The sequence below is a fragment of the Anabrus simplex genome, chromosome 1 (genome assembly GCF_040414725.1).
Source record: "Anabrus simplex isolate iqAnaSimp1 chromosome 1, ASM4041472v1, whole genome shotgun sequence".
Lineage (NCBI taxonomy): Eukaryota > Metazoa > Arthropoda > Insecta > Orthoptera > Tettigoniidae > Anabrus > Anabrus simplex.
In genome coordinates this window covers 912,389,116-912,415,886 of record NC_090265.1, presented here as the reverse complement: position 1 = coordinate 912,415,886, position 26,771 = coordinate 912,389,116, and the positions used below count along the sequence as shown (strand labels likewise).

The following is a 26,771-nucleotide window of genomic DNA, read 5'->3' as shown; positions in this document are numbered from 1 at the left end:
TGGGGACGGCAGAAGGGGCAAACCTATAGCGTCTGTACTCCAGAGGAGCGGCTACAAAAGGCGTCTGTCTCCATGTTAGGGGCGGCTTAATTTTGAACCTGGCAGTAGGTATAAAACACCCTTGGGTATGGCAAGCCCATCTTAACAATTGCCTATATGAATAAAGCAAATATGGTGCCTCGGAAAAGTTTAGGGCGTCTCCCGCTGAAAGCAACGCACAGCTCTTTGGGTTAAAACAATTAAATTGAAATAACAAATAACGTAGTTCAACCTATTCAATATAAGTAAATAAGAAATGTGGTGTTACATTCCTATTTAATTATAAGCTGGAGCGGTACCGGTTTCGACCCCAATCTGGGTCATCATCAGCCGAATAAAATGCAAAAACAATGCATAGGTAAATAAGAAATTAAAGAATGAGTCTTTAACAGAAACAGTTGAAGAAGCAATATAAGATAATGGGGATAGGCATTGCGCGATTTTAAATCGTAAAATCTAGAAGAAGTAGAAGGTCAGTCACTTAAGGCGCAATCTTCTGAATAGTAGCACAACACACACAAAGTTCAGCACTGTCTCAAAATGTTTACGAGAAGCGGAGAACAGTTAAGTGAGCCAGCCTGCATATACTATCAGGCGCGAAGTCACAATACAATTTAGTAACCCAGAATTGTGTAGAAGTCGAAGACGAGTCGCTTAATTGAAGCAAATTGCTAGCTCCTGAAGATCAGCGCAACACATTCGATGTCCGGCGCTGTGCTTTCAAATGCCAACGGAACTCCGTGAATAGCTTAATGATCCAGTCTGTAATTGTTTCAGTTGCAAAAATGTATATATCTATATATAAAATACAATTTAATATAATTGAAGGATGTAACTAGGATCTTGTAGATTCTTTAGAACAGTTGCTGAGGGAACTGTGAGAAGTGGGCAACCAGCACCAAACTACATCAAGATTCCGACAGTAATTGTCCTGACACTGACGGGAAAGACAGAAGAACTGGTTGACTTCATGAAAGAAAAAGATATAGCCATACTTGGACTGTGTGAGACCAAGAAGAGGGGTACGGGAGAGATTACTCTGAAAGAAGGATACAGACTGTATTACAGCGGAGGACCTGAAGCAAAAAATGGAGTGGCCATCATACTTAGAAAAGAAATCCAAGAATATGTGGTATCTACAAAATGCATCAGCAATAGGTTGATGGTGATGAGACTCCAGTTTGAAAATGACATGACAGATCTATTTCAGTTGTAGACCCCACAAACAGGTTGCATAAATGAACATTTAGAGGACTTTTTAGAGGAAGTGGAGAGATAGATAGAAGATAAGAAGTGCTATTGATGGGAGATCTAAATGCACAAGTTGGAATGGAAAGACAAGGAAAGGAAGATGTTGTAGGGCCCTTTGGATATGGAAATGTAAATCCAGAAGGCGAGTTGTTGGTGGATTTTTACATGAGGAACCAAATGACTGTTGGAAACAGCTGGTTTAGGAAGAAGAACAGTCAGAAGATTACAAGGTATGGTTGGGGAGACAGACTAACAAAGACCATGACTGATTATATTATCATAAAGAAAGAACACCGGAAGAACCTTTTAGATGTTATAGCCATGCTTGAAGAAGCCTTTAGTGGAGATCATAGAGTTGTGATAGGAATACTGAAAGTGGGAAAGATTGCTATTTGCTTTACGTCGCACCGACACACATAGGTCTTGCGGCGACGATGGGAGAGGAAAGGCCTAGGAATGGGAAGGAAGCGACCATGGCCTTAATTAAGGTAAGCCCCAGCATTTGCCTGGTGTGAAAATGGGAAACCATCTTCAGGGCTGCCGACAGTGGGGTTCAAACCCACTATCTACCGGATGCGAGCTCACAGCTGCGCGCCCCTAACCGCATGGCCAACTCGCCCGGTAGAAAAGATTGAAAAACCCCCATTAAGAAGAGAGACAAGAATTGAAGTATGGAAGTTGAAGGAGTAAAGCATACAGGAAGAATTTCAAAGGGAAATAATACCCTTGGTTCCCAGGACTGAAATAGGGAATGTTGAAGATGAATGGAAAAGATTTAAGGAAGCACTGCTTGGATGTGCAGAAAAGGTACGTGGTAGAACATCAGGAAATGTGAAAGACAAAGAGACAGGCACACATTGGTGGAATGATAGGGTAAAGATTAAAGTGAAGGAAAAGAAAATGGCATGGAAAACATGAAAAACATCCAAGACTGAAGAACGTGGAAGAAAATATGTGGAGGCAAAGAATTTGGCCAAGAAAGTAGTGGAGGAAGAAAAGAGGAAAAGCTGGGCCTTATTCACACAGAAATTGAGAGATGCTATGCAGGGTAGCAAGAAATTATTGTATGATATCTTAAGAAACAAAAAGAGAGATCAAGTAAACAATAGATTTGTGGGATGAAGGTGGCATAATATTAACAAAGCCAGAAGAAATAAGAAATAGATGGAGAGAGTATTTTCAGAAGTTACTGAACATGGAACTAATGATAGTCATTCAACGGACCACCAGGAAAGGTAATTAGTTGATGAAGAAATTGGATAAAGAAATTACAATGAATGAAATTGAAATGGCAGTAAGAAAGATGAAGAATGAGAAAACTGCTGGAATTTCAGCTGGAGCTGTAGGCCTGCAGTGGACATATTGAGTTCTCAGGATTATCTGGGAGAATAAGATGGTCCCTGAGGATTGGCAAAAAGGAAGGATCATCCCAATTTTCAAGAAAGGCGATAAGTACTGAAGAACTACAGGGGAAAACTCTGATATCCCATGTTGCTAAGGTAATGGAGAGGATACTGGAAAGTAGGATAAGGTTGAGGGTTGAAAATCAGATACAGGAAAAGCAGTTTGGTTTCAGAAGTGGAAGGTCAACAATAGAGCCCATTTTCATTATGAGACAACTAATGGAAAAGCAATGGGAGTACGGGAATGATATGGTGATGACTAGGGCTCGGAAGTTCATGCATTTGCATGGTTTTTTTAGAGGTTAAAAATGTATGCTTATACATTATGTGGACAAATTATGGAATTTTCAGTCATTTGAACAAGCTTTTATGGTGCATATAACTGCATATTATCATGATTTTGATGAATGCATCATATTTTAATATTTTAGCGCCTATATGGCATATTTTAATCAGTTTAATGGTTTTTACAGTATTTTTAATCAGCTTTTTTCATCTAGTTGATGATGGCAGTAATGTTGTGCATGATGACGCAACTTGTCATGTGGTAAGGAGTTACGATGTCACCCTCATGTTTTGCGCTTAGCTGTCAACTGGCTGTCCATTGAGTTGTGTAACAGTGTTGTGAACTGGTTGTGACCAAACTATGTTTTGCATATAAAGTGTCCATTAAAAAGTTCTTTAAATGCCGAAAATAAGAGCAACTTCGAGTTGTAGATTAACTAATTCACAGAAAAAAATGCCTTTCAGGGTTTGTCCTGAAAGGCATTTTTCCTAACTTAATTCGTATAACTTGTTTGGCACATGATCTTAATCGCATTGCTGAGACAATACGCAATTTTTTCCCATTGGTAGATCGATTTGTGACCTGTTCAAAGAAAATATTTGTTAAATCTCCTCCAAGAGTCAAATTGTTTAGATCAATAGCACCCAATATCCCACTTCTTCCTGCGCCAGCGTTAACACGATGGGGAACATGGCTGGATGCAGCTGAGCACATAGAAGTATTCAAAGAGGTTGTTAATTCATTGAACTAGAATGAAGCTGCATCAATACAAACAGTGCAAAATATTCTGTCAGACATTGAGTTAGAAGAGAATCTTGTTTTTATAAATGCTCATTTTTCTTTTTTGCCAACTGCCATAACATCACTGGAAGCTATAGGATCTCCCTTAAAGGAAATGTTTACTGTTTTTGAAAAAACTATATCCAATCTAAATTCTGTATCTGGTAGTATAGGACAAAAAAAAAAAAAAGTGAAAGAAAAAGTATATGATATAACTTACAAAATTTCTGGTTCTAAGCAGTTGTGCGATATTCGAGACATTCTCGAAAGAAAACAGTCTGTCACACCAAGAGACTTGCCTCTTTCTGTGGAGCAGTTATCATTTAAATATGCCCCCAATAACATCTCGTGATGTGGAAGGATGTTTTTCACGTTACAAAAGTGTTTTGCGAGACAACAGACTATGTTTTTCAGTTGAAAATTTGTGCAAAGTGATGGTTGTGAACTGCAATTCATCACTCAGCATTGACAGTGGGACCATTTCTGCTTCAACCTCCAAGGAATAAATGTAAGTATATTATTATCAATACTAATCTGACTTGTCTACTGCCATTTTTTCATTTTAATAGTGCATATTTATTGGCATATTTTCAAGTTTTTAAGAGCATATTTGCATGCATATTTCTTAGTTTTTTAGGGCATGAACTTCCGAGGCTTAGTGATGACATTCATTGACATTGAAACAGCATATGACAGTGTCCTCAGGAGTAAAGTTTGGGACAGTCTGGTGCAAAAAGGAATTGGACAGGGATTAATAAAAATGATCATGGCAATGTACCAGGAATGTTGTAGTTGCATGCAAACACAAGTTGGTTCAAAATCACTAGTGGGCTGTGACAGGGAAGTGTTCCATCGCCAATCCTGTTTACAATAGTAATGGATGACATCATGAGAACAGGAAAAGCAGCATATGGAGGAAGAGAAATGAACATGTTATTAGCAGATGATATTGTGATTTGGGGAGAAGAGGACAAATGTTCAAGAACAGTTGGATCAAAAAATGTGGATTGAAAATAAATGTAAGAAAAGAGTAAAACTCTCGTTATGACCAGAGGGGAGAAAGAAGGGAAAGATCAGATTAGACTTGCAGACAAGCCCCTGGAAGTAGTGGAGACATTCAAATACCTGGGGGGTGAATTAATGGAGAATGCTCGACTGGATACTAAAATTAGTAAGAGGATTCAAGCTGGAAGCTGTCTGTATCATAGGGTGGCGTGCACCATCTTGGAGTAAATTACTACGGAAGTAGCGTTTACTAAAGAAGTCCATACTACAGAAGTAAATTACTATGGGAGTTATTTACTCCGGAAGTAACGTCGGAGAGTTGAAGTACAATTTGCTCTTTTAGTTACTACTACAAAGTAGCGTTCATTACTCGCGGAGTAGTGCTGTGTTCGTGTATCTTCTTTAAAGAAATCCAAATAGATAAGGTTATGTGCGATAGGAAACGGGGGAAAAACGTAAGCGAAAAAGATAAACGCTTGTTAATAGAGATAATGACCATCTATGCAAAGGATATAAGGTGTAAGAAACACAAAGATGCTGGATAAGAAAGGAAATTCATGGAAAGTCGTGGCGAAAGAATTCAATGCTTCGAGTGAAAAGCAAGTTAAGATTCTGAAGAAGGACTTAAAAGCGACGACGGAAGCAAAGCAGAAAGTCATGGACACGCGGGAAAAATTAAAACTGATGGCGGTTTCTTCATACAGATGGCCTACATCCACAGCGAAATTTTCCCATTTTCACACCAGGCAGGTAGGCCCTACCTTAAGGCCACGGTCGCTTCCCAATCCCTAGGCCTTTCCTGCCCTATCGTTGCCATAAGACCTATCTGTGCCGGTGCGACGTTAAGCAAATTGAAAAAAAAAAAAAAATCTTCCGATTTCTGAAAGTTCACCGTTGTCACCGAGAGGGCAATAAATGGGAATATGCGCGCAGTCACAGTCCATTGCACCCACGACGTGTGGAAACCTGCCAACGTGAAGAATATCCTTTTATTTTCCGAACGATCATCATCATTTGCAGGCGTACCTCCCTCTTAGCCTCAACTACTGCTTTAACCACGCGATGAAAGATACGGCTAGCAGTTGTGCGGTAGAAGTTAATTAGATCACCGGCAACTGTACTGAAATGTTCCGGTACGAAACACTCGTAGGGCACACAGCAACTGTAATTTTAGATATACAACAAAATTAAGACAAGAATTCAGCTGTAAGTGATCTCCAAGTAGATTTAGAAGGAAAGTAAAGGATTCCTTCCTAAGACCAAAAACGTTCCTGAAACTCGCCGTGTTCACATTACACGGCTATCGCCTTTCACGCACTGTAGGCCTACGCACTATTACATTTCCCATCGTTTACTGCGTCGAGATCGTCAATATAATCTAAGTAATCCATAAACACGTTTGAAACGTCTTTCCTCTCATATACGGCACGATATTATCATTAGTCAACAAGTCTAAACTTAGCTTACTCCATGCACGACGTGAGAGTAAATTCTAACCTATATTCGTACGTTATTTACTTCTTTAGTAATATACTACCAGATGGTGCTCTTCAACATTTTACTCTTGTAGTAATTTAGTCCAGGAGTATCTGAAAGGACTAAAATACTTCGGAAGTAATTTACTCTCGTGTGGAAGTCGCCGAATGCTGACTTCAAGAGTACTTTAATTTACTACGGAAGTAGAACTTACTCTTGGTTGGTGCACGCCACCCATAGTGTAAGAAACATGTTATGGGACAAAGATGTGCCAATGGAAGCAAAGATGTACAAGATGTATTACGTACCCATAACAAATTATGGGGCAGAAACTTGGAGAATGACAAAGGATGAGTCAAATATAGGCAGCCAAAATGAAGTTCTTGAGGAGTATGATACAGAATAGAAGAAACAAAATAAGGAATGAGAAAATCCGGGAAGAAATAGGAGTGGAAAAAATGAATGATAAAATAGAGAAGAGTCGACTAAGATGGTTTGGGCACATAAAGTAATGAAAGAATGCTAAAAAAAAAAGGTGATGGAAATGCAAATGCAAGGAAGGAGAGGTCGCGGACAACCACAATTGAGATGGAAGGACACAATCCAATGCAGTATTAGAGAAAGAAACCTGGACTGGGACACAATGATGGAGGAGGAATGGTGGAAAGACCAAAGAAAGTGGAGAGGGACCATATTTTCCCCTACCCGGCTACAGCTGGATAATGGGAAATGATGACGATGATTAGTAACAGGACTCCCCTGGCATTCAACTACCTCTCACCAGAGTCAATCAGGCCTGAAGATTGTATTCAACCCTTAATACTTAATCATCCGTTACAAGTGGAGAGAAGTGAAGTATGAAGTATTATACAGGGTGTTTCAGAAAAACATGGCATTATTGAAGGGATGGATTCCTCACATATAGAAAAGGAAAAAAGTATGTATACACATGTGTCTAGAAATACATATTTTCAGAGATATCAGATTCTGTCGTAGGCTAGCTTGTATGTTTTTTTACAGATGTATTCCCGACACCATCTTATAGGAGATGTTCAAAATGACCGCCTTCTGCCATAATGCAAGCTTCTGCTCATTTTTGCATGGAGTTACGCACACGCTGGATATGCTCGGTGTTGAAATTCTGCCATGAAGTATTGCTTCATCCTCTATATGTGTCGCAAACATCAACGGCCTCACGTAACTCCATACAAACAAGTCCAAAGATTATGATCAGGTGATCGGGAGGCCAAGCAATTGGTCCACCTCTACCTGTCCAGTGACCAGGGTGAGGTACATTAAGGTGTTCCCAGACATTGCGACTAAAACATGCATGGGCACCGTCGTGCATGAAGTACATCTCCTGACGTATATGTAGTGGCACGTCTCCTAAAAGAGCAGGTAATGTGGCGCATAAGAACTGCCTGTAGGCCTCCCCTGTCAGGCAATTGGGAAGTACATAAGGTCCTAGCAACCACTAATGAAAGATGCTGGTCCAGATGTTAATGGAGAACCTCTGGTGGTGAGCCCCTTCAACCGTGACATGCCTCATCGGACCATAATACGAACGCAGGAAATTGTGGCCATGAAACGCAATACTGGAGGAACCACTGGCAGAATGTTAATCATGCAGGAAAATTTGCAGGTGCCAGGGCTTGGACCCACTGTAGGTGACATGAGGAAGGTGTATCTGCCAACTTAAACTCCTTGTGCTGATGTAAAAATTCTGGTGTGCAGCCTCGAGAACAGCTTGAACAGTGGCTGGGGTAGTGAATCTTGGCCGTCCTCTGGTGCAGATGCAGGTGTAAAGCTGTAGTAAACAGTGATGGAATATATTCAAATGTTTTTCTACCAGGGCAATGACAATTTTGATAACGTTCTTGGTAGAAATTATGTGCCTCCAGCACGTTTCCATACCTGCCAACTTTTTAAATGACTTATCAATAAAATCCCCATACGCCAAAATACACAGGAACCCAATGTACCAAAATGCGGTAAACCATGAAAAAATTCATGTATTTTCTCCACTTCAGATAATTACGAGTTCAACAGTATTAATATAGAACACTACACGCAACCGATTACATTATAAAACCCCTGCACACAGGGACAGTAGCTGCGGCCAGTACTGGCGTCTGGAAGTGGCAGCCAGTGACATGGCCGGACAGTAGGCTTACACACAAAGACAGTAACGGCTTCCATTTTAATGTTCTAGTGGCAGCCAGTAACTAGTTTTTGTGTGGAAGTGGTGAATGCAACATTGTCAGAGGATGTGTGAGAACATGGAGGAAGTTGATGAAGAGTAAGAAGAAGCTGTCGATGAGGCTGTAAGTGATATTGTACATTGTTTAAGCGAAGAGCTTCAAGAAATATTAACAAAAAATAGTGTACGTAAATGTCATCAGTGCCCGTTCCACTTCTTTTTTTATTCACTCACTTTCAGGAGTTCACCTCTGTACTATCTGCGTCTCACGAGAAGTCGCGGCAGCTTGTAGGCACAGCACAAGTAACAGATAGTACAATAAGCAGTGCGAACTCTCTGAAAGAGATGTGTGTTCATCATTAATTATGCAGTACTTAAAGTAAATGTGTAACTACAGCATAATTGCGCCATCGATTTGATTCACAGCAACAGCTTAGTTCACAAGAATCACCGTGGATGGAATCGATGTTTCTTGTCAGGCCTTGAAACTTGAGACTGGCACATGAGCAGCAGCCATGCTTACCCTCTGCACCCCTTAACCCGCACGCACGCGACCTCTCGTCATACGACCATAGTACGTGGCCTCCATAGCCTTTATACGAGCTCTCAAACAATTCAAGCCGGTAACTGCGATCCCAAGTCCTATTAATTCACCCTGTAACTTTTTCAATGAACTCTTCCTGTTCGCTTTGTTGGCATAATCAAAATGAAAAACGTTCCATAGTATTTCATAGTTTATGTAAGTTTCTAAAAATGCAATGATTTTACACTGGGCCGATGACCTTCGATGTTAGCCCCCCTTCAACAACAAGCAAGATTTTACGCTAGCAGTTGGTTTTGTCTTCGCTTCTTCACATTGCGAACACATTTCACAACGAAAGTAAATACGTAAAGTGAATCACAAAAGTACTTCCTCCTACTACAGAGTTTAGCACTCTACTGGTGGCCAGTACCTTTTAAGACATGTCCAATAATGGCTGTCACTAGGTCACGTGACCCTGTTACTGGCCCTCTGACATTCACTAAACTCAAGCATGCTTGAGTTTGATGGCCGCCAGTAGCCAACTGGACGTTGAAGCGGAAGTACCCCTGCACACAGGGACAGTAAAGGGATAATTACTAGCAGCCAATATTGGCTGGTACTTCTGGCCACAACTACTGTCCCCACATGTAGGGGGCTTAAGGATCACAATATTTCACCTCAGTTAAACTACCACCAATATCTTTAAAATGCATCGATGAAATCTACTTACACAACGTAATTTGTTTATGCACATGATGCAATGAAGTAAGGAGTATGCTGCTGCACGTAATTATATGCACACAAGTTATTTACACCATCACATAACCACACTCGGGGACATTGATGATGATGATGACACAATCACATGCATTTCTTCTGATTTAACAGCTAAAGTTGTGGGTTGCTTTGCTTTCTTTAGAAAGCCAATAGAATATGTGTATATATTACATGCTTCAGAACTCAGTTCTTCAAAATGGAAATGGCTTCCAGAGTTCCATTGGACATCGATAACCTGAACTGTGTGCTGTTCTTACAGGCTAAAAATTCATTCACACTCTGCATTACTGTGTGATATGGTAAGAACAGAACTCCACCACTATCCGGTCCCAAGTCCAGAATGGGAAAGGAGGAGGGTTAACTGGATTGGCAAACCAGTTGTAAAATCAGCTAACGCCGAGTGTTGAGCGGCGGTAAATAACTCGACCCCCCATAGGGGCCAACGGCTTTGGGTGGATGAGCCCCTTTGCGTGGGGTGATGGTCGCCTCAGTGTAGGAAATGACACTGGAACCCATCATCTGTGTCTTTGGCCCAACGGCAAAACGGACGGAGGAACCATGTTTTTGTGGTTCTCATCGATCGTGGAGGCAGATGAGGTCATGCCAGACGAACTGGCTGTGAAGGCACAACACAATGGTATTTCGAGTCTGCGGCAGTCCGTTGCAGTCGTGGTACTAGAACCTGCATGTCCCGTTTCATTTGTGCCGCAGGGTATAGTTCCGAAATCATAGCGTGTGGGTCACTTCCTTGCAAGCTGCGATCCACCTTAAACAAAATCCCGCTTGTGGTACTTTTTCCTGTTGCTGTTGCCACTCCCTTCAACTCAAGTCCAACGGCAATGGGATAAGGATGGTGGAGGCAGGTTTTCGGGTGAAACTGGAAGCCCCTAGTTCGGACCTGCACGTTGGCAGCAGATGTGTGATGGTCGTCTTTCTGAGACCCCGTGACTACTCAGGAACTCGGTCCTGCACCTGTGTTTGGGCAGGCCTATTTAGGATCACCGCTGCCCACCCTGATTGGGGAAGGCCCTAGAAAATGTGGACTAAGCATCAGTAGTCACACTCTCAGCTGGCTGGGAGGCCGCACCCAGCGGGTCACCCCTTATGCGATCGAAAAATGAAGATTACCAAAACTTTGATTATAGGAACCTGGAATGTTCGAACCCTACTTGATTTTAAAGACAATAACAGACCTGAGAGAAGAACAGCGCTTGTCACCCATGAGCTTGGACGAATGAACATTGATATTGCTACCTTAAGTGAAACCAGACTGTCCAGCTCACGTAAACTTACAGAGTTCAGCTCAGGTTACACAATCTTCTGAAAAGAAAAGATGAGGGAGAACACTGCATTCATGGTGTGGGATTCGCTGTGAAGACCACATTGGTGCATGATTTTCAGCTAACTCCAACCGCAGTCAGTGAAACAATTATAATTCTCCGAATCCCACTCTCTGGCGCCAAATCTATGACACTCATCTCTATATATGCTCCCACCTTGGATGCTGATGTAGAAGCTAAAGACCAATTCTACAACCTGCTGAGCACTACCATCACCAAAGTACCACCAAGAGACAAACTCTTACTACTTGGTGATTTCAACGCCAGAGTTGGTAAAGATCACCAATTATGCGACAATGTGATGGGAAAACATGGACTTAGCAACTGTAATACCAATGGTCTACTGCTCCTTGGTTTGTCCTGAACATGAACTCTTCATTACTAACACTCAGTGCCACCTGCCTAATCGCTACAAGACCACTTGGATGCATCCTCGCTCAAAGCACTGGCACATCCTTGATTATATCATCACCAGGCAACGTGATAAAAAAAGAGGTCGTTGTTACAAGGAGTGCCAGAAACGTAGATGACTGCTGGACAGATCATAAGCTCCTTTTGTTGCTGGTTGAGAATCTCAATCTGTCGCAAACCAAAAAGATACGTCCACAACTTGCCCAGAAAGAAATTTGATACTTCTAAACTTCAAATTGAATCCATTGCTACAGATTACAGAAATGCAATCTCAAACAAACTGGCTAGTCGTCCAGTCAGCAATGATAGTACAAATCAGGAGTGGGCCACGCTTCAGAAGGTCATCACTGAGTCAGCTGAGGAAACAATTGGTTTTGTGAGGAAAGAAAGACAGGACTGGCTTGATGAAAATAATGAAGAAATCAAATGTCTGATCAATGCCAAACGGAAAGCCGACCTATCCTATCTTCAAGATCTGTCTTTCAATGTGAAGAAATCACATTTCTTGGAACTTAAAGGAAAATGTCAGGCACAATTTAGGGAAATTAAGGATAACTGGTGGCAGCAAAAAGCTGAAGAACTACAAAGACTATCTGATGCTCATGACCTGCAAAACTTCTATGCTGGCATAAAGGAGATATATGGTCCAATTCGATCTTCATCGGGGTCATTGAAGACTGCTGACAACTCCAACATTTTAACTGATAATGGAGAAATTTTAGAGCGTTGGAAGAACATTTCTCTTCACTTCTAAATCGTGTTTCCAATGTTGCTGAGGACTTTCTTCGTTATGTCCCTCGGCAGCCGCAACAACCATGGATGGCAGTCCCACCAACATACAGAGACTTCACCAAAGCACTCAATCAACTAAAACCAAGAAAGGCTCCTGGTCCTGATAACATCCCTCTGGATCTGATACAAAATGGAGGTATACCCTTGAAGACTAGACTTTTCACACTCATCCTCTTGATTTGGGGAACTCGAGAAGTATCTGACGACTTGAAGAATCACTATCTCCAAGAAAGGCAATCGTAGCGTATGTGGGAACTACCGTGGTATATCGCTATTGTCAATTGCACGTAAAATTCTCGCAAGAATTCTATTAAACCGGCTCCAAGCTATCTCAGAGAGGATTTTGCCTGAGTCTCAATGTGGTTTCCGAACCTCCAGAGGCACAACAGATATGATCTTCTGTGCTAGACAACTCCAGGAAAAATGCAGAGAACAACAGCAGCCTATGTATTTAGTTTTCTATGATCTGGAAAAAGCCTTTGATTCAGTATCAAGATCTGCTATATGGAAAGTATTGAGACATTTTGGATGTCCTGAATGTTATATGGAATTGGTTTAAGCTCTTCATGATGGCATGTCTGGACAGGTTCTTCATGGTAACTCAGTATCAGATTCGTTCCCAATCACTCCTGGACTGAAACAAGGCTGTGTGCTTGCTCTTACACTCTTTGCACTGTACATGGCTGCCATGCAGCATGAATCATCTGCAAACAACTTAGGCATGGAGATTAAATTTCGTTTTGATGGAGGCCTTTTCAATCTGGCAAAACTTCGCTCACAAAGACATACTCTGGTTACCTAGGTGATAGAACTGCAGTATGCCGATGACACCGCATCTCCTGCTCTAACACCTGCAGAACTACAACAGTCAGCCAACGGCTTTAAACCTGCATGTGATCACTTTGGTCTTTCCATTAATGTGAAAAAAACTAAGGTACTTGCACAACCTGCCCCAGGATTAACACTTCCTGAGTTGAGTATTTCCATCTTAGACAACACTAGAACAGGTTGATCACTTTTCATATCTTGGAAGCATCTTGTCTAAACAGTGTACCTGTGAACAAGACGTTGATAAAAGAATTGGGGCTGCTCATGCAGCATTTGGACAGTTAATGCATAGAGTCTTAATGAATAACGACCTAAAACTGCATACCAAACCCCTGGTGTACAAAGCTGTTGTCATTTCCACGTTGCTGTATGGCTGTGAAACTTGGACACTCTATCGCCGTGATATCAAAAAACTTGAGGGCTTCCACCAACAGAAAATTAGATTAATCCCAAATATTAAGTGGGAGGGCTATGTGACCAACACAGCAGTTCTCGACAAAGCGCAGCTAAATAGCATTGAGGCAACAATCATCGCTCATCAACTCAGATGGTTAGGCCATGTTCACCGCATGGGTGATACCAGGCTTCCCTGCCAATTTTTTTATGATGAACTTTGCTCCAGCCCCTATAAGCATTTTAAGGACCAGCTGAAAGACATCATGAAGACAACTGGTATAGATACACAGACATGGGAAGAACGTGCTGTGGACCGCTCACTGTCGCGGAACACTACATCCACCGCAGTCAACTTGTTTGAAAGAGAACGCCGCAGACATCAAGAGGCCAAGCGACAAGCAAGAAAACTCCGTCAATTACAACCCTGCCCTCCTCCATTCATTCGGTGTGATTTGTGTGGGTATATATTTCATGCCAAGATTGGTCTGTTTAGTCATCGTAAACACACCCATAAACTGAGTTGAACTGGTCAATGTATGCAGGAAGAAGTTATATATACTCGGATTGAGTTACAGTCGACGACGACTGTAAGAACAGACAGCATGAATCTAGAGATCCTGTCATATTTATCATGTCCGTCAGATCCATGGATATTCAACAACTGTACCCATTCTGAATCATTTGCAGCTTGGTTACTTTCAACACTACATAACTTGTCTATTTGAAGAGCCGCAAACTGGCTTTGGAAATCATTCACAGCGTCATCTCTTGTTTCATTTTCCTTTTACACAAAATAACAGGAAACTTCTCCAGAAAGAAATTAAGCGCCTTAGCCAAGTTTGAGGTTTGAATGCCACTTTCCAATTCATCATTCTTCTGATTCTGGATTGGGTGATACTGAACATCAAACAATGCAGACTGTTTAACTACACCGAGCCTGACAAACTTGGTGAGCATCTGTTTCAATAAATAAATCATTAATTCAAATAGTACATGGATAAGTGGGGAAACACATTGAAAGACTGTACTGATCTTATTAAATGATGGGACAGTCGCATGTAAAAAAGTACAAAAGAGGAAAGAAACAAACAGCTTTTCTTCACGAGATGTAGCGGAATTCATGTTTCTGAGAACAGGTGAGTCACGTTTGGAAGAACATGCCATTCTTTTAGCAGAAGAAAAGGAGGATGAGATGGAAGGATCACAAACTCTCTTCATTTGTTTGCCATCAAATCTACTGTGTCCTGCTTTGGGAATAGTAAAAAAAAAAGTGGCCAAAATATTTGGAGCACACACCACAACCTCATCTTTAAAAAATTAAAAAGTGGATCCCACTGATCTAATAATCTGTCTCTAAACAACTGGCTAGGGATAACCATCTTGTGCACACTTGCTTCAACAACTTTTTGTTTCTTTTCCATGCATACTTTGAAATTTCTGAAGATGTTCTTTTCTTTTGTATTGAATAGGTGACACAACAAACCCTTTAGCATCCTACACTCTCTTCCAAGTAATAGAAAATATCAACAAGAACCTCATCAATTCTAACTGGTAAAGTTGCAGCAGCTTTTTCAGCAGCTAAGATAATTAAAAAACAGCTGCAACCAATACCAAAAATATCCTGATGAGTTTATTTCAAAACTGCTAAAACTCCATTTTTCTGTCCAATCATAACAGGAGCATTGTCTGAACAGAATGCCAGACAGTTCTTAATTGGCACTTTATTTAATTCCAACTGTGACAATAGCAGCTTTCGTATGTTGTGACCTGTCAAATCTCCTTCCAATGCTGGTACTGATAAAACAGTACTTATAATACTGTCTCAAGCAGCATCATAGAAAGTAACCACTATCGGATAAAACCTGGAATCGGTCTCATTGCTTCCATCTGTCAACAAAGAAAAAGTCTATTCTATAAACAAGTAAGAATGTCCTGTGTTGCAGTGTGTGCCATTTTGTTTAGGACACACGCTGTTTTTGTGTGACCACAAACATACTTTTCTGCGATTTTCGACTTTCCGACGTAGGAAACATCTTTCTGAACAAAACTTATGCATGATCTTTAAATGATCAGCTGTACTCAGTGGAAAGTTGAGTTCCACTAAAAAAGAAGTAAATAAATACTCGGCCTTGATTACATCATAAACATTATCTCCAGCTTTGGCAAAAGAACTGTATATTTTCTGATTTTCTTCCTTGGATTTCAAATTACCATGATGTTTAACACACTTTACATGATTAGTCAGGTCATTTTTGCTGGCATGTGCTATTTTAATATTGCAAGAGCACATGGTACAAAATACAAATTTGTCACCTTCTCTAGATTTCAGTATACGTGGGAAACTCAAAGAAAAGGTTTCCCTAAACACCTGATGATAATGTTTTTCATAGATTTGCTTATGATTACCGATAAACAACACAGTCATAAGACAAAATGAGCAACAAATACAATTCATGTTACTTCAAAACTACGTGACCTCAGCCTCCCAATATGTGGCAATAAATATGAAGCAAATTAAGTGACGAACATAATTCACATGCTTTTCCATAACTACAACACGACCTATTCTTTGTAATTCGTGGTGAAGAACAAAAGAACTATTTTTTACACAGGATGGTACAGGTTATGGAATGAATCAAAGCAAAGAACAAGTGAATGGTTATCCAAACATTCACTCTCTTTCAATACAAACAAATCAATATCAATTGATTAGAATTCAGGATGCATCTCATATTCCCAGCAGAAGACTGTAACAATCGGGTGAATATAAATCAGAGCGATGTACTGAATATTCCACTGGTCACACAGCATGTATAGGCGGCCTGAGGAAGCTTGTTCTGGCGCGAATTTAAAAAGAAGACCTTGGTACGTGAAATCATAAAATATTATAGTTCATCCAGAAAACTGTAAAATGCAGTCTTTCCATAAATTTTACGGCAAAGCCGTAAAAGTTGGCAGGTATGTGTTTCCATCTGCCAACCCATACACGAAATACATGTCCACACACTTGGCATTGGAAAATCCTGTACAATGCCTGGGAAACAACACAGCTGAATGAGTAACTGCACTCACAATCAACTTCAGACGCTGCTAAGAAACTTAAGAATTGTATGAACACTTACCCACAGTATATCAGCAGTAATCAATCCTCTAACCCATCTCCAGCAGTACAAATGTACACGTTATCTCCATCATATTTGTTTGGAAATCACCATAATCCAGAGGTTAACAGACTCCGTTAAGTATTAGTCTTTTTAGCAACGATAGGTACAGTTGATTAGAGTTAGATTAGTGTGACACCATGCAAGTGCAACAAAGAACATGTTAGCTCACAGCATTTGATGGTCCAATAGACAGGTAGAGTCTAATATCTCACAAAATACACATTTTCAAACATGTGTGTATACACTTTTTCCCTTCTCTATATGTGAGGAATCTACCCAGCAACTATGTCATGTTTTTCTGAAACACCCTATATACAATACACACCATGAAGAAAGAATAATTGTTTAAGCTTCAATTTCTTGATTTTCCTGAGGGAGAAATAAGGTCAAATAAGTGGGAAAATCATGATATGATACAACAAGTCACAATTTGCCTGAAAACACAGAAGGCAACATGCATAATTAATACTGGTGAGATTTTTACACTTCTATTCTTTCAAGTTGAACTGTATGTTTGAGCAACTAATTATACACTCAGTTTTTTAATGAGTATTAAGTGAGATGCAATCAATACAAATAATTCTAACAAGCCATCTACATATTTTGTAGTATTTTATTTACCATTTAAACTTGCGTCTCAAAAGTTCAAAGCTTGAATGGAAGATGAACCTCAGTTTTCAAAATGAAGATTCATAATATAATAATCCCCACCAGCATCAAGCTAATACTTCGATCAGATGGGAATCATACCTGTGGTTTGATGAGGATACTTCAATAGCACTTCTGGTGGACGGAAACCTGGTGTACCAGCTCGGGGCGCAACATGAGGCTTCCTTGTCATACAGACAGTGCAGACCTGAGGCTTGCCAATACATGTGCATGTCTGGGATGATGGTAACTTTGGAGATGGCTTAGAAAACAAGATATGCTTCTTTTGTTGTTCTGACTCCAGAGGACTCATTGGCTGCATTGACTTCACCTTTTAAAGAACACACACATGCATCTGTTAAATGTTAAATCAGAAATGCGAAACTGGAACACGTGGATCCTTCCACGTATTTAGGATGTGTGTTCTCCCAGAACGGTAGTATACCAAGAGAAAATAAATCACTGTACAGCAATGCTAATTCAAAGAAATCACAGTCACAATCAACAGTATTCTATAAGAAAGATACAAGGTCTCAGACAGACTACCTTTACATCGGTCTGTTTTCAGACCGACTTTGCTGTAGAGGAGTGAAAGCTGGGTGGATTCAGGATATCTCATTCATAAGTTGGAAGTAACAGACAAGAAAGCAGCGAGAATGATATTTGGTACAAATAAGTGAGAACACAGAATGAGGAGATATAGGTTTTAGGAATAAACTCAAGGGATGAAGTTGTATACATAAACATGCAAGTTTCTAACAAGTGCTCCTGGATTTTGTTAAAAAATGAAACAAAATATGCTGTAGCAAGTACAGAGAATGTTGCAGATAGTGAAAGGAGCATTAAAAGTATTCACAATAGTGAAAGTAATCACTCTGTATCTTCATAGAGGGAAATTTGTATTAACTATAAACACGAATGTGTGTACAGGCCTAAAATGATGCAATCATTTGTCTGCGAATGTGTTAAATCACTACACAAAATAATAGAAGTGCTCCATAAGGATTTATTAAAAGCAAAGTCTGTAATTAAAAAATTATGGATAGAATACGCACATCTGATTTAAGATGTGGAAAAGCTAAACATTGCAATGGCATTGATGCCCTGTGAAGTGAAGTTATGCTGCAGCAAAGGAAACAGTCACTGGATAATTCATCTGGAAATTACCCTACAATAAACAATAGACTCAGTGTTTTATGTGAAATTCGGAAAGACCAAAGAAGCACTTTTATCTCCCAAGATGAATCTTCTGACGAAACCAATGAATACTGAATTTATGCCAATAACATGAGCAAGAAAGTGAAAAAGGAGACGAAAGTGAAACCGTTGGGTGATAGTCAAGGATGCAGCCTTTCAATAAATATTACATAACTGAGATGACAGGATTTATTTAAACCAGGTGCCCCTCTTTCAGAAGTAGTGAAAACCCTTTGGAAGAATACTATTAAGTCTCATCAAATGAAGTCTGTTAAAGCCAGCGGAATCAACGACGTAATGAGAAATGAAGGTTATCAGGCAAGAAGCATTCTCAAACGGAGTCTGGGCAAGCTGACCCATACAAATGAGATAGTGACAAACGTGTGTCATACACATCTTTTAGCTGACTGGTCAATTGTTAATAGAGCAGTAAGGAACACAAATAAGAAATTCAGACAGATATGTAGTTATGCCAGAAATGTTACACAGACAACAGTAGTTAAACCAAACTTCTCATACCAGGCACGACATGCACTTGAATGAACTTGGGAAGCAATATGTAAACAGGTTAATAAGTAACATAATTATGAATTATTATTATTATTATTATTATTATTATTATTATTATTATTATTATTATTATTATTAAAGCGTCTTTATTGTGGCGAAGTTAGGACTCCCGGCCCTTTCTTACACTTAACCACTTCATGTATATACAATGTAATTTTTACATAAAATTTAAACATATGAAATTTTTACAACCTAAAGTATAACTAAAGCAACTAAAGTATCACTAACTAAACTAAGGTGAGTAAAGTATAACTAAGTTATATACAGGAACACATTGCAATAAACAACCATATTCACTCTCATTCATGCATCCAATTCACACTCAAGAAAGACTGGAAGTGCTTAAAAGATGACGCTGGCAAAGGATTTTAAATTTTGTCTTAGATTTAGCTTCTCTGATGTCATTGGAGAGTTCATTCCACCAGCTCGTGGCGGTGATCGTGAACGATCTGTTGTAGGTTGCGGTTCGATGCACAGGAATTTCTAGCGTACAGCCTGACCGGGTATCGAACAGGTGTAGGGAACTAAGGTAGTGAAATCTGGTGGATAGGTAAGGAGGAGTGTTTTCAGAAAGCACTTGATACACCAAAGTAGTTGCATGGAGTCTACGTCTGCCATTCAGTCGTAACCAAGATAATTGTGTATAGAATGGGGATACATGGGCGTATGGTTGTATGTCGAATGCATACCTGATGCATGCATTTTGGGCACGTTGCAGTCTCATGCTTTGCTCGTTATTGATATCAATAAAAACTGTATCACAGTATTCGAGAATTGGAAACAAGAGTAATTGAATGAGCTTTATTTTCAAGGACCAAGGAAATATATTTTTAAACCGCTTCAGAGGATGCAGGCTTTGATATACCTTTTGGCACACTTGCGTCACATGTTGCGACCAGTTCAATGTTTCGCTTATAGCCACACCAAGATTCATAACTGTTTCACAAAATGGAATAATGGTATTGTTTAGTGCTACAGGAGGAATTTCGTATTGTTTTAAGACGTGTAAGTTTTCCGAAGTACCAATGATTATTGCTTGCGTTTTAAGAAGATTAATTTTGAGATTGTTACTCAATGCAAAATTACTTATGAGACTTAAATCAGCATTAACTTTTTCTACAGCACTCTGAATTTTATCAGTTGTTGAGTGGTAGTAGATCTGCAGATCATCAGCTTAAAGATGATACTTGCAATGTGTAATCGATTTGGCAACATCATGTATGTAAATTGCAAACAGCAATGGTCCAAGTACAGACCCTTGGGGGACATCGAGGGGTTTGTTAAGCCACTCAGATCTGCTATTATTTACTTTGACACACTGACAGCGATTTTTGAGGTACGAACTGAAAAAGTTTATTGCCGTCTTGCTGAAATTTAATGAATCCAATTTTGAAAGTAGCAGTTGAGGAACAACAGTATCAAAAGCACTAGAAAAATCAAGTAGAACCAGTACAGTCACTTGTCGAGTGTCCAATGCCTGTCGGATATCATCAGTTACTTTCAGTAGGGCAGTCGTTGTGCTGTGTCCTTTCTTGAAACCAGATTGGTAAGGGTCAAGCAGTGAGAAGTTAGTCAAGTAAGTGAGGACTTGTTCGTGTACCAAGCGTTCTAGTACTTTGGAAAGGGGTGGGAGAATGGATACAGGGCGATAATCTGATGGTAAACTAGGAGAATTCTTCTTAGGAGTAGGAATGACGATACCGTGCTTCCACACAGTTGGGAATACTCCCTGTACGAGGCAATGATTAAATATATGCATCAGAATAGGTAATATGGCACCAATAATATTTTTTATGAAAGATAATAGGAGAAGACAGTCCTAGAACTACCTAGTCTAGGAAACTTGAACTAGATTCTGGACCGAGTAACATCTCGGTCCAGAATATAGGTTCAGAAATAAATAATGACTTGGAGGGAGGAAATCTCCCTTGGTAAGTTATTCCAATCCCTAACTCCCCTTTCTATAAATGAATATTTGCCCCAGTTTGTCCTCTTGAATTCCAACTTTATCTTCATATTGTGATCTTTCCTACTTTTATAAATGCCACTCAAACGTATTAGTCCACTAATGTCATTCCACGCCATCTCTCTGCTGACAGCTCGGAACATACCACTTAATGAAGTCAAATAAATATTAAAATTTATTTATTCCACCTATTCAATACATAAATAGATTTTAATGAAGAAATTAAATCTTGAATAAAATTATAGGGACATGTTTTGCCCTTTAATTAAGGGCATCTTCAGCCTTAATTTCAATCTGAAAGGTAATTAATCAGGTACCTGATTGTATTAAAATTATATATGAAAGTGAGGATGATGTTGGAAATGTGCTTCAAATGGTGAGCAAATGGTTAACAATAGTTATGATATTCTTAAAATGAAGCCTTAAAAACGTCTTAAAAAACAAATAGTGATAAATTTATACACTTTCTTGAATGTCCTTGTTTAAAAATTGTATACTGGTAATTTTATAAGAACGTAAATTGTTACGTTAAACCTTGTAAAGTGGTGCCCTGTGGAGGTAGAGGGCGTTAGAATAATGATAAAAGAAAAAATGTAGCTGATAATTCCAAATGGAGTATTAAAACATATTAAAGCTAGTAAAGAGACGTAACCGTTGCTCACTTCAAGTGAAGTTTATAATAAAATTGTTGCGTTGGAGCAAGTAAAGCGAGGCCTTGTGAAGGTTGAGGGTGTTACTTGCTCACACGCAATAATTTTATTATAAACTTCACTTGAAGTGAGCAATGGTAACATCTCTTTACTAGCTTTAATACTCCATTTGGAATAACAGTAGAAGTCTGTTATAGAGAGAATTCATAACGGCGAAAAATTTACTCGCTATAGTGGATTGTCGTTATAAACGACTTTTTTTGTAAAAGTCAGGAAAACCCCCATGCACATTAAAATCAGTATGAAATAGCAATCAGTTTGTTCAAAACTTGCGTTTTCACGGATTATATCCACACTAGAGTTACTTGTGTTTTTCGAAATCCGATACTACGTTAAAGCGTGCGTTTAATTTCATTCTGAAAAATATATTTTACCGCATTTCACCAAATCCAAGACGACCCCCATTTTTTCCTTCAAAATTTTTTTATCAGGCTTAAAAAGTGCTTTGTAAAATCATATAAATGTCTTTCGTATACAGTACGCATTTTAGACTATTTGTAGACGCCGAGCATTGGCTTTAGTTTTGCCGTATTTTTTTGCGGCCGTACAATTATGCTTTATTTCAGGGGGTTTAATGACCATTAACTTAAAATTGGCATCATAATATCAAAGGGAACTCATTGAAAGTTTGTCGGCAATACACATTCCACGCGTCTCTACAATACGACGATCAATCAGGAGAATATTCTTGCGTACTATAAAAACTGTTACTTTCACTCAGGCACGTCTTGCTTGCTGGATTCGGCCAACTTCAGCGGCTAACGGTGTACAAATAGGTCTTAATCGCGGACTTTAAAAGTCAACAAACGAGTTTATTGCGCCGCGGTATGGCAATTCTGCCCTTGCATTTTTGTGCACATCCCTCACAATTTCATCTTCGACTTCTTTAAAGCGTCCTTGTTGCGGGCCACTGAATGCATTTTTTATGCAGTATGCATTTTTAAGCTTTGTCTTCACGGCAACGCCGAATATTGGCTTTAGGTAGGCCTATGCCGTATTTTCTTGCGGCTGCACAATTATTATACATTTCCGAGTGTTTAATAGCCATTAACTTAACATCGACGAGAACCTGTTGAAAATTTGTTGGCAATACCTGTTCCACGTATCCTTACAATACGACGATTCATCATGAAAATATTCCTGCTGTCTATAAAATTTAATTTTACTACGCATCGGGTACAGCACACGTGTTATAACTCTGCTACTGAGTAGCCGTGGCCTTTCTAAGAATTCGAAGTCTTGCATGTTTTGATGCCATTCTGCAGATTTGTATTTGCTGCAGATTTGAGAAACCTTTTTTATTTTTTTTTATTTTTTAGAGGATAATAGAATGTCATTCTCTCTTCACTATTTCGTTACACGAAGGCATTGTACAACCGGTTGCCGCGGCTAGCGATGTATGATAAAGAGGCGGTCGTTTATTGTCAACGAGTTTTTGATGCGCGCGGGGGTGTGAAGAAAAAACAGCATGGTTACTGCGGTACCATAGCTGCCAGTGGTGTTCATTACTATTAGGCCGCAAATTCAAAGCGAACTTTGAACTTTGCTTGATTTTTCACATAAGATTCCGAGAAAAAAAGTCGTCTTGGATTCAGAGAAATACGGTATCACTCCAGAGGCTTCTGTGGCAAACATTTCAGTTTACTTCTTCAAATGGCATCCCCTAACTTAAATGTATATGTATCATGAAAACCTATTAGAAACGCATATAGAGACATGATAACCTCCTCGCTAAAAATTGACATGGGAATAGCTTTCCGAAATTTAACTAGACGCGAAGAAATATAAATTATCCTCTGAAATCAGTGATGTACCCTGCCAGATCTTGAGGTGTATCACATTCTTACTTAATTTCAGTATACGGTATACCATTAAAATTAAGCGATCGTTTACTTCAGACTTTATTTTTAACAAGTTAACAACTGCTATCGGCCGCGTTATTTACGCATTTTTTACGAAAACGTGTTATACTCTTTTCATTTCAAATCTTCTTTAGAGAACAGCAGTCGACGGGTATTACTAATCGACTCCAATATCGCCTTCAAATGTTGACGAGAGAGCTCACAAATGCACATAGATCTAAAATTATACCGTGCCGAAGATGATCGATCGCATTTTGTGGCAAACGTTTCAGTTTTGTTATTCAAATAGCGTCACCTATCCTAACTTACCTGTACTGTATGTATGATGAAAACATACTTCAAGCGTCAGTAGAGAAACTATAACCTTCTCGCTATAAATTGACATGATGATAGCCTTTCCGTAATTTACGGGACGCGAGAAAATATAAACTAACCTCGTAATCAACGACGTACTCTGCCATATCTTGAGGTGTAGGCAAGCGATCGTTCATACAGCGTTTATCTTTAACGGGTTAACAGCGGTTATCGGACACGTTATTTATGCATTTATTACGAAAAGATGTTCTCTTGTTTCACTTTCCTTGCGTAAGAGCAATCGACGGGTATTACTAATAGACTCCGACATTGCCTTCGAATAGTTAAAATTGAAATAATAAATACTGAGGTTCAACCTATTCAATACAAAAGAATAAGAAATGCAGTGATTACATTCTTATTTAATAATAAGTAGAAGTGGTACCGGTTTCGACCCTAGTCCAGGTCATCAGCCGATTAAAACATGAAAAACAATGCATAGAAAAAAGAAAATAAAAGATCAAGTTCACTCCGGATCAGTAGAAGAGGCGATATAAAAATGACGGGAGTAGACATTGTAAAATTCAGAAGAAGTAAAATGTAAGTCACTTAAAAGAAACAGCGTGTAATTTTCTGAACGGCAGTATGGCACATGCAGTGTTAGGCATAGTCTTATAATGTTTATGAAAAGCGGAGAACGGTTAAATGAGCTAGCTTGTGTACACTGTCAGGCACAAAGTCATAATACAATCAAACATATATGAAGAACCATAAACGTGCTGAAGCTGAAGATGAGTAGATCAATCGAAGTAACTTCCCAGCTCCCGGTAATCAGCGCGATATATTCAACTTCAGGCACTGTGGTTTCAAACGCCAACTGGTGGGCATAGCGAGAAAACGATTCGGTACCAAAGATGATCGATCGCATGCGGTACAATGCCTGCGTGCATAAATATCGGCAACGGAAAATATCGAGCGCGCAAAATTGCTCGTAATAACGGATGAGTCAGTGATTGGGCTCTCGCTCTAACCGAGGGATAATACACAGTTATATATAGGAATTTTGAAGGGACGGACAACAGTTATCGTTATAATGGAGTTCTCGTTATATGCCATACTCGCTATAGCGGACTTCTACTGTATCAACTACCTTTTTTTCTTTTATCATTATTGTAACACCCTCAACCTCCACAGGGCACCACTTTACAAGGTTTAACATAACAATTTACGTTCTTATAAAATTACCAGTATACAATTTGTTACTAATTTTTAAACAAGGACATTCAAGAAAGTGTATAAATTTATAACTATTCGTTTTTTAAGACTTTATTAAGGCTTCATTTTAAGAATATCATAACTATTGTTAACCATTTGCTCACCATTTGAAGCACATTTCCAACATCATCCTCACTTTCATACATAATTTTAATACAATCAGGTACCTTTCAGATTGAAATTAAGGCTTAATAAAAGGGCGAAACATGTCCCTATAATTTTATTCAAGATTTAATTTCTTAATTAAAATCTCTATTTATGTATTGAATAGGTGGAATAAATAAATTTTAATATTTATTTGACTTCATTAAACATTTCAATACAGACCAAAACACGAGAATTATAACACGTAACATACCACTTAGTCGAGCAGCTCTCTTTCTCTCAATTCTACCCAACCCAAACTTTGCAACATTTTTGAAACGCTACTCTTTTGTCGGAAATCACCCAGAACAAATCGAGCTGCTTTTGTTTCGATTTTTTCCAGTTCTTGAATCAGGTAATCCTGGTGAGGGTCCCATACACTGGAACCATACTCTAGTTGGGGTCTTACCAGAGACTTATATGCCCTCTCCTTTACAATCTTACTACAACCCCTAAATACCCTCATAACCCTGTGCAGAGATCTGTACCCTTTATTTACAATCCCATTTATGTGATTACCCCAATGAAGATATTTACTCATATTAACACATAGATACTTACAATGATCCCCAAAAGGAACTTTCATCCCATCAACGCAGTAATTAAAACTGAGAGGACTTTTCCTATTTGTGAAACTCACAACCTGACTTTTAACCCCGTTTATCAACATACCATTGCCTGCTGTCGATCTCACAACATTTTCGAGGTCACGTTGCAGTTGCTCACAATCTTGTAACTTATTTATTACTCTATAGAGAATAACATCAAACGCAAAAAGACTTACCTCTGATTCCACTCCTTTACTCATACCATTTATATATATAAGAAAAAATAAAGGTCCGATAATACGGCCTTGAGGAATTCCCCTCTTAATCATTACAGGGTCAGATAAAGCTTCACCTACTCTAATTCTCTGAGATCTATTTTCTAGAAATATAGCAACCCATTCAGTCACTCTTTTGCCTAGTCCAATTGCACTCATTTTTGCCAGTAGTCTCTCATGATCCACCCTATCAAATGCTTTAGACAGGTCAATCGCGATACAGTCCATTTGACCTCCTGAATCCAAGATATCTGCTATATCTTGGTGGAATCCTACAAGTTGAGCTTCAATGGAATAACCTTTCCTAAAACCAAACTGCCTTCTATCAAACCAGTTATTAATTTCACAAACATGTCTTAATATAATCAGAAAAAATGCCTTCCCAAAGCTTACATACAATGCACGTCAAACTTACTGGCCTGTAATTTTCAGCTTTATGTCTATCACCCTTACCTTTATACACAGGGGCTACTATAGCAACTCTCCATTCATCCGGTATAGCTCCTCCGAACAAACAATAATAAAATAAGTACTTCAGATATGGTACTATATCCCAACCCATTGTCTTTAGTATATCCCCAGAAATCTTACCAATTCCAGCTGCTTTTCTA

The 26,771-nt window shown here is 39.2% G+C and overlaps 1 protein-coding gene across 1 annotated transcript in view; it reads right to left on the bottom strand.

The window, feature by feature from the left end:
• LOC136857741 (cell division cycle 7-related protein kinase) overlaps positions 1-26,771 on the bottom strand; it is a 101,350-nt gene that overhangs the window by 17,591 nt on the left and 56,988 nt on the right. The window contains exon 8 of the mRNA XM_067136631.2: positions 17,422-17,650. Within this exon, the coding sequence (XP_066992732.1) occupies positions 17,422-17,650 (229 nt within the window). The remainder of the gene's footprint in view (positions 1-17,421; positions 17,651-26,771) is intronic.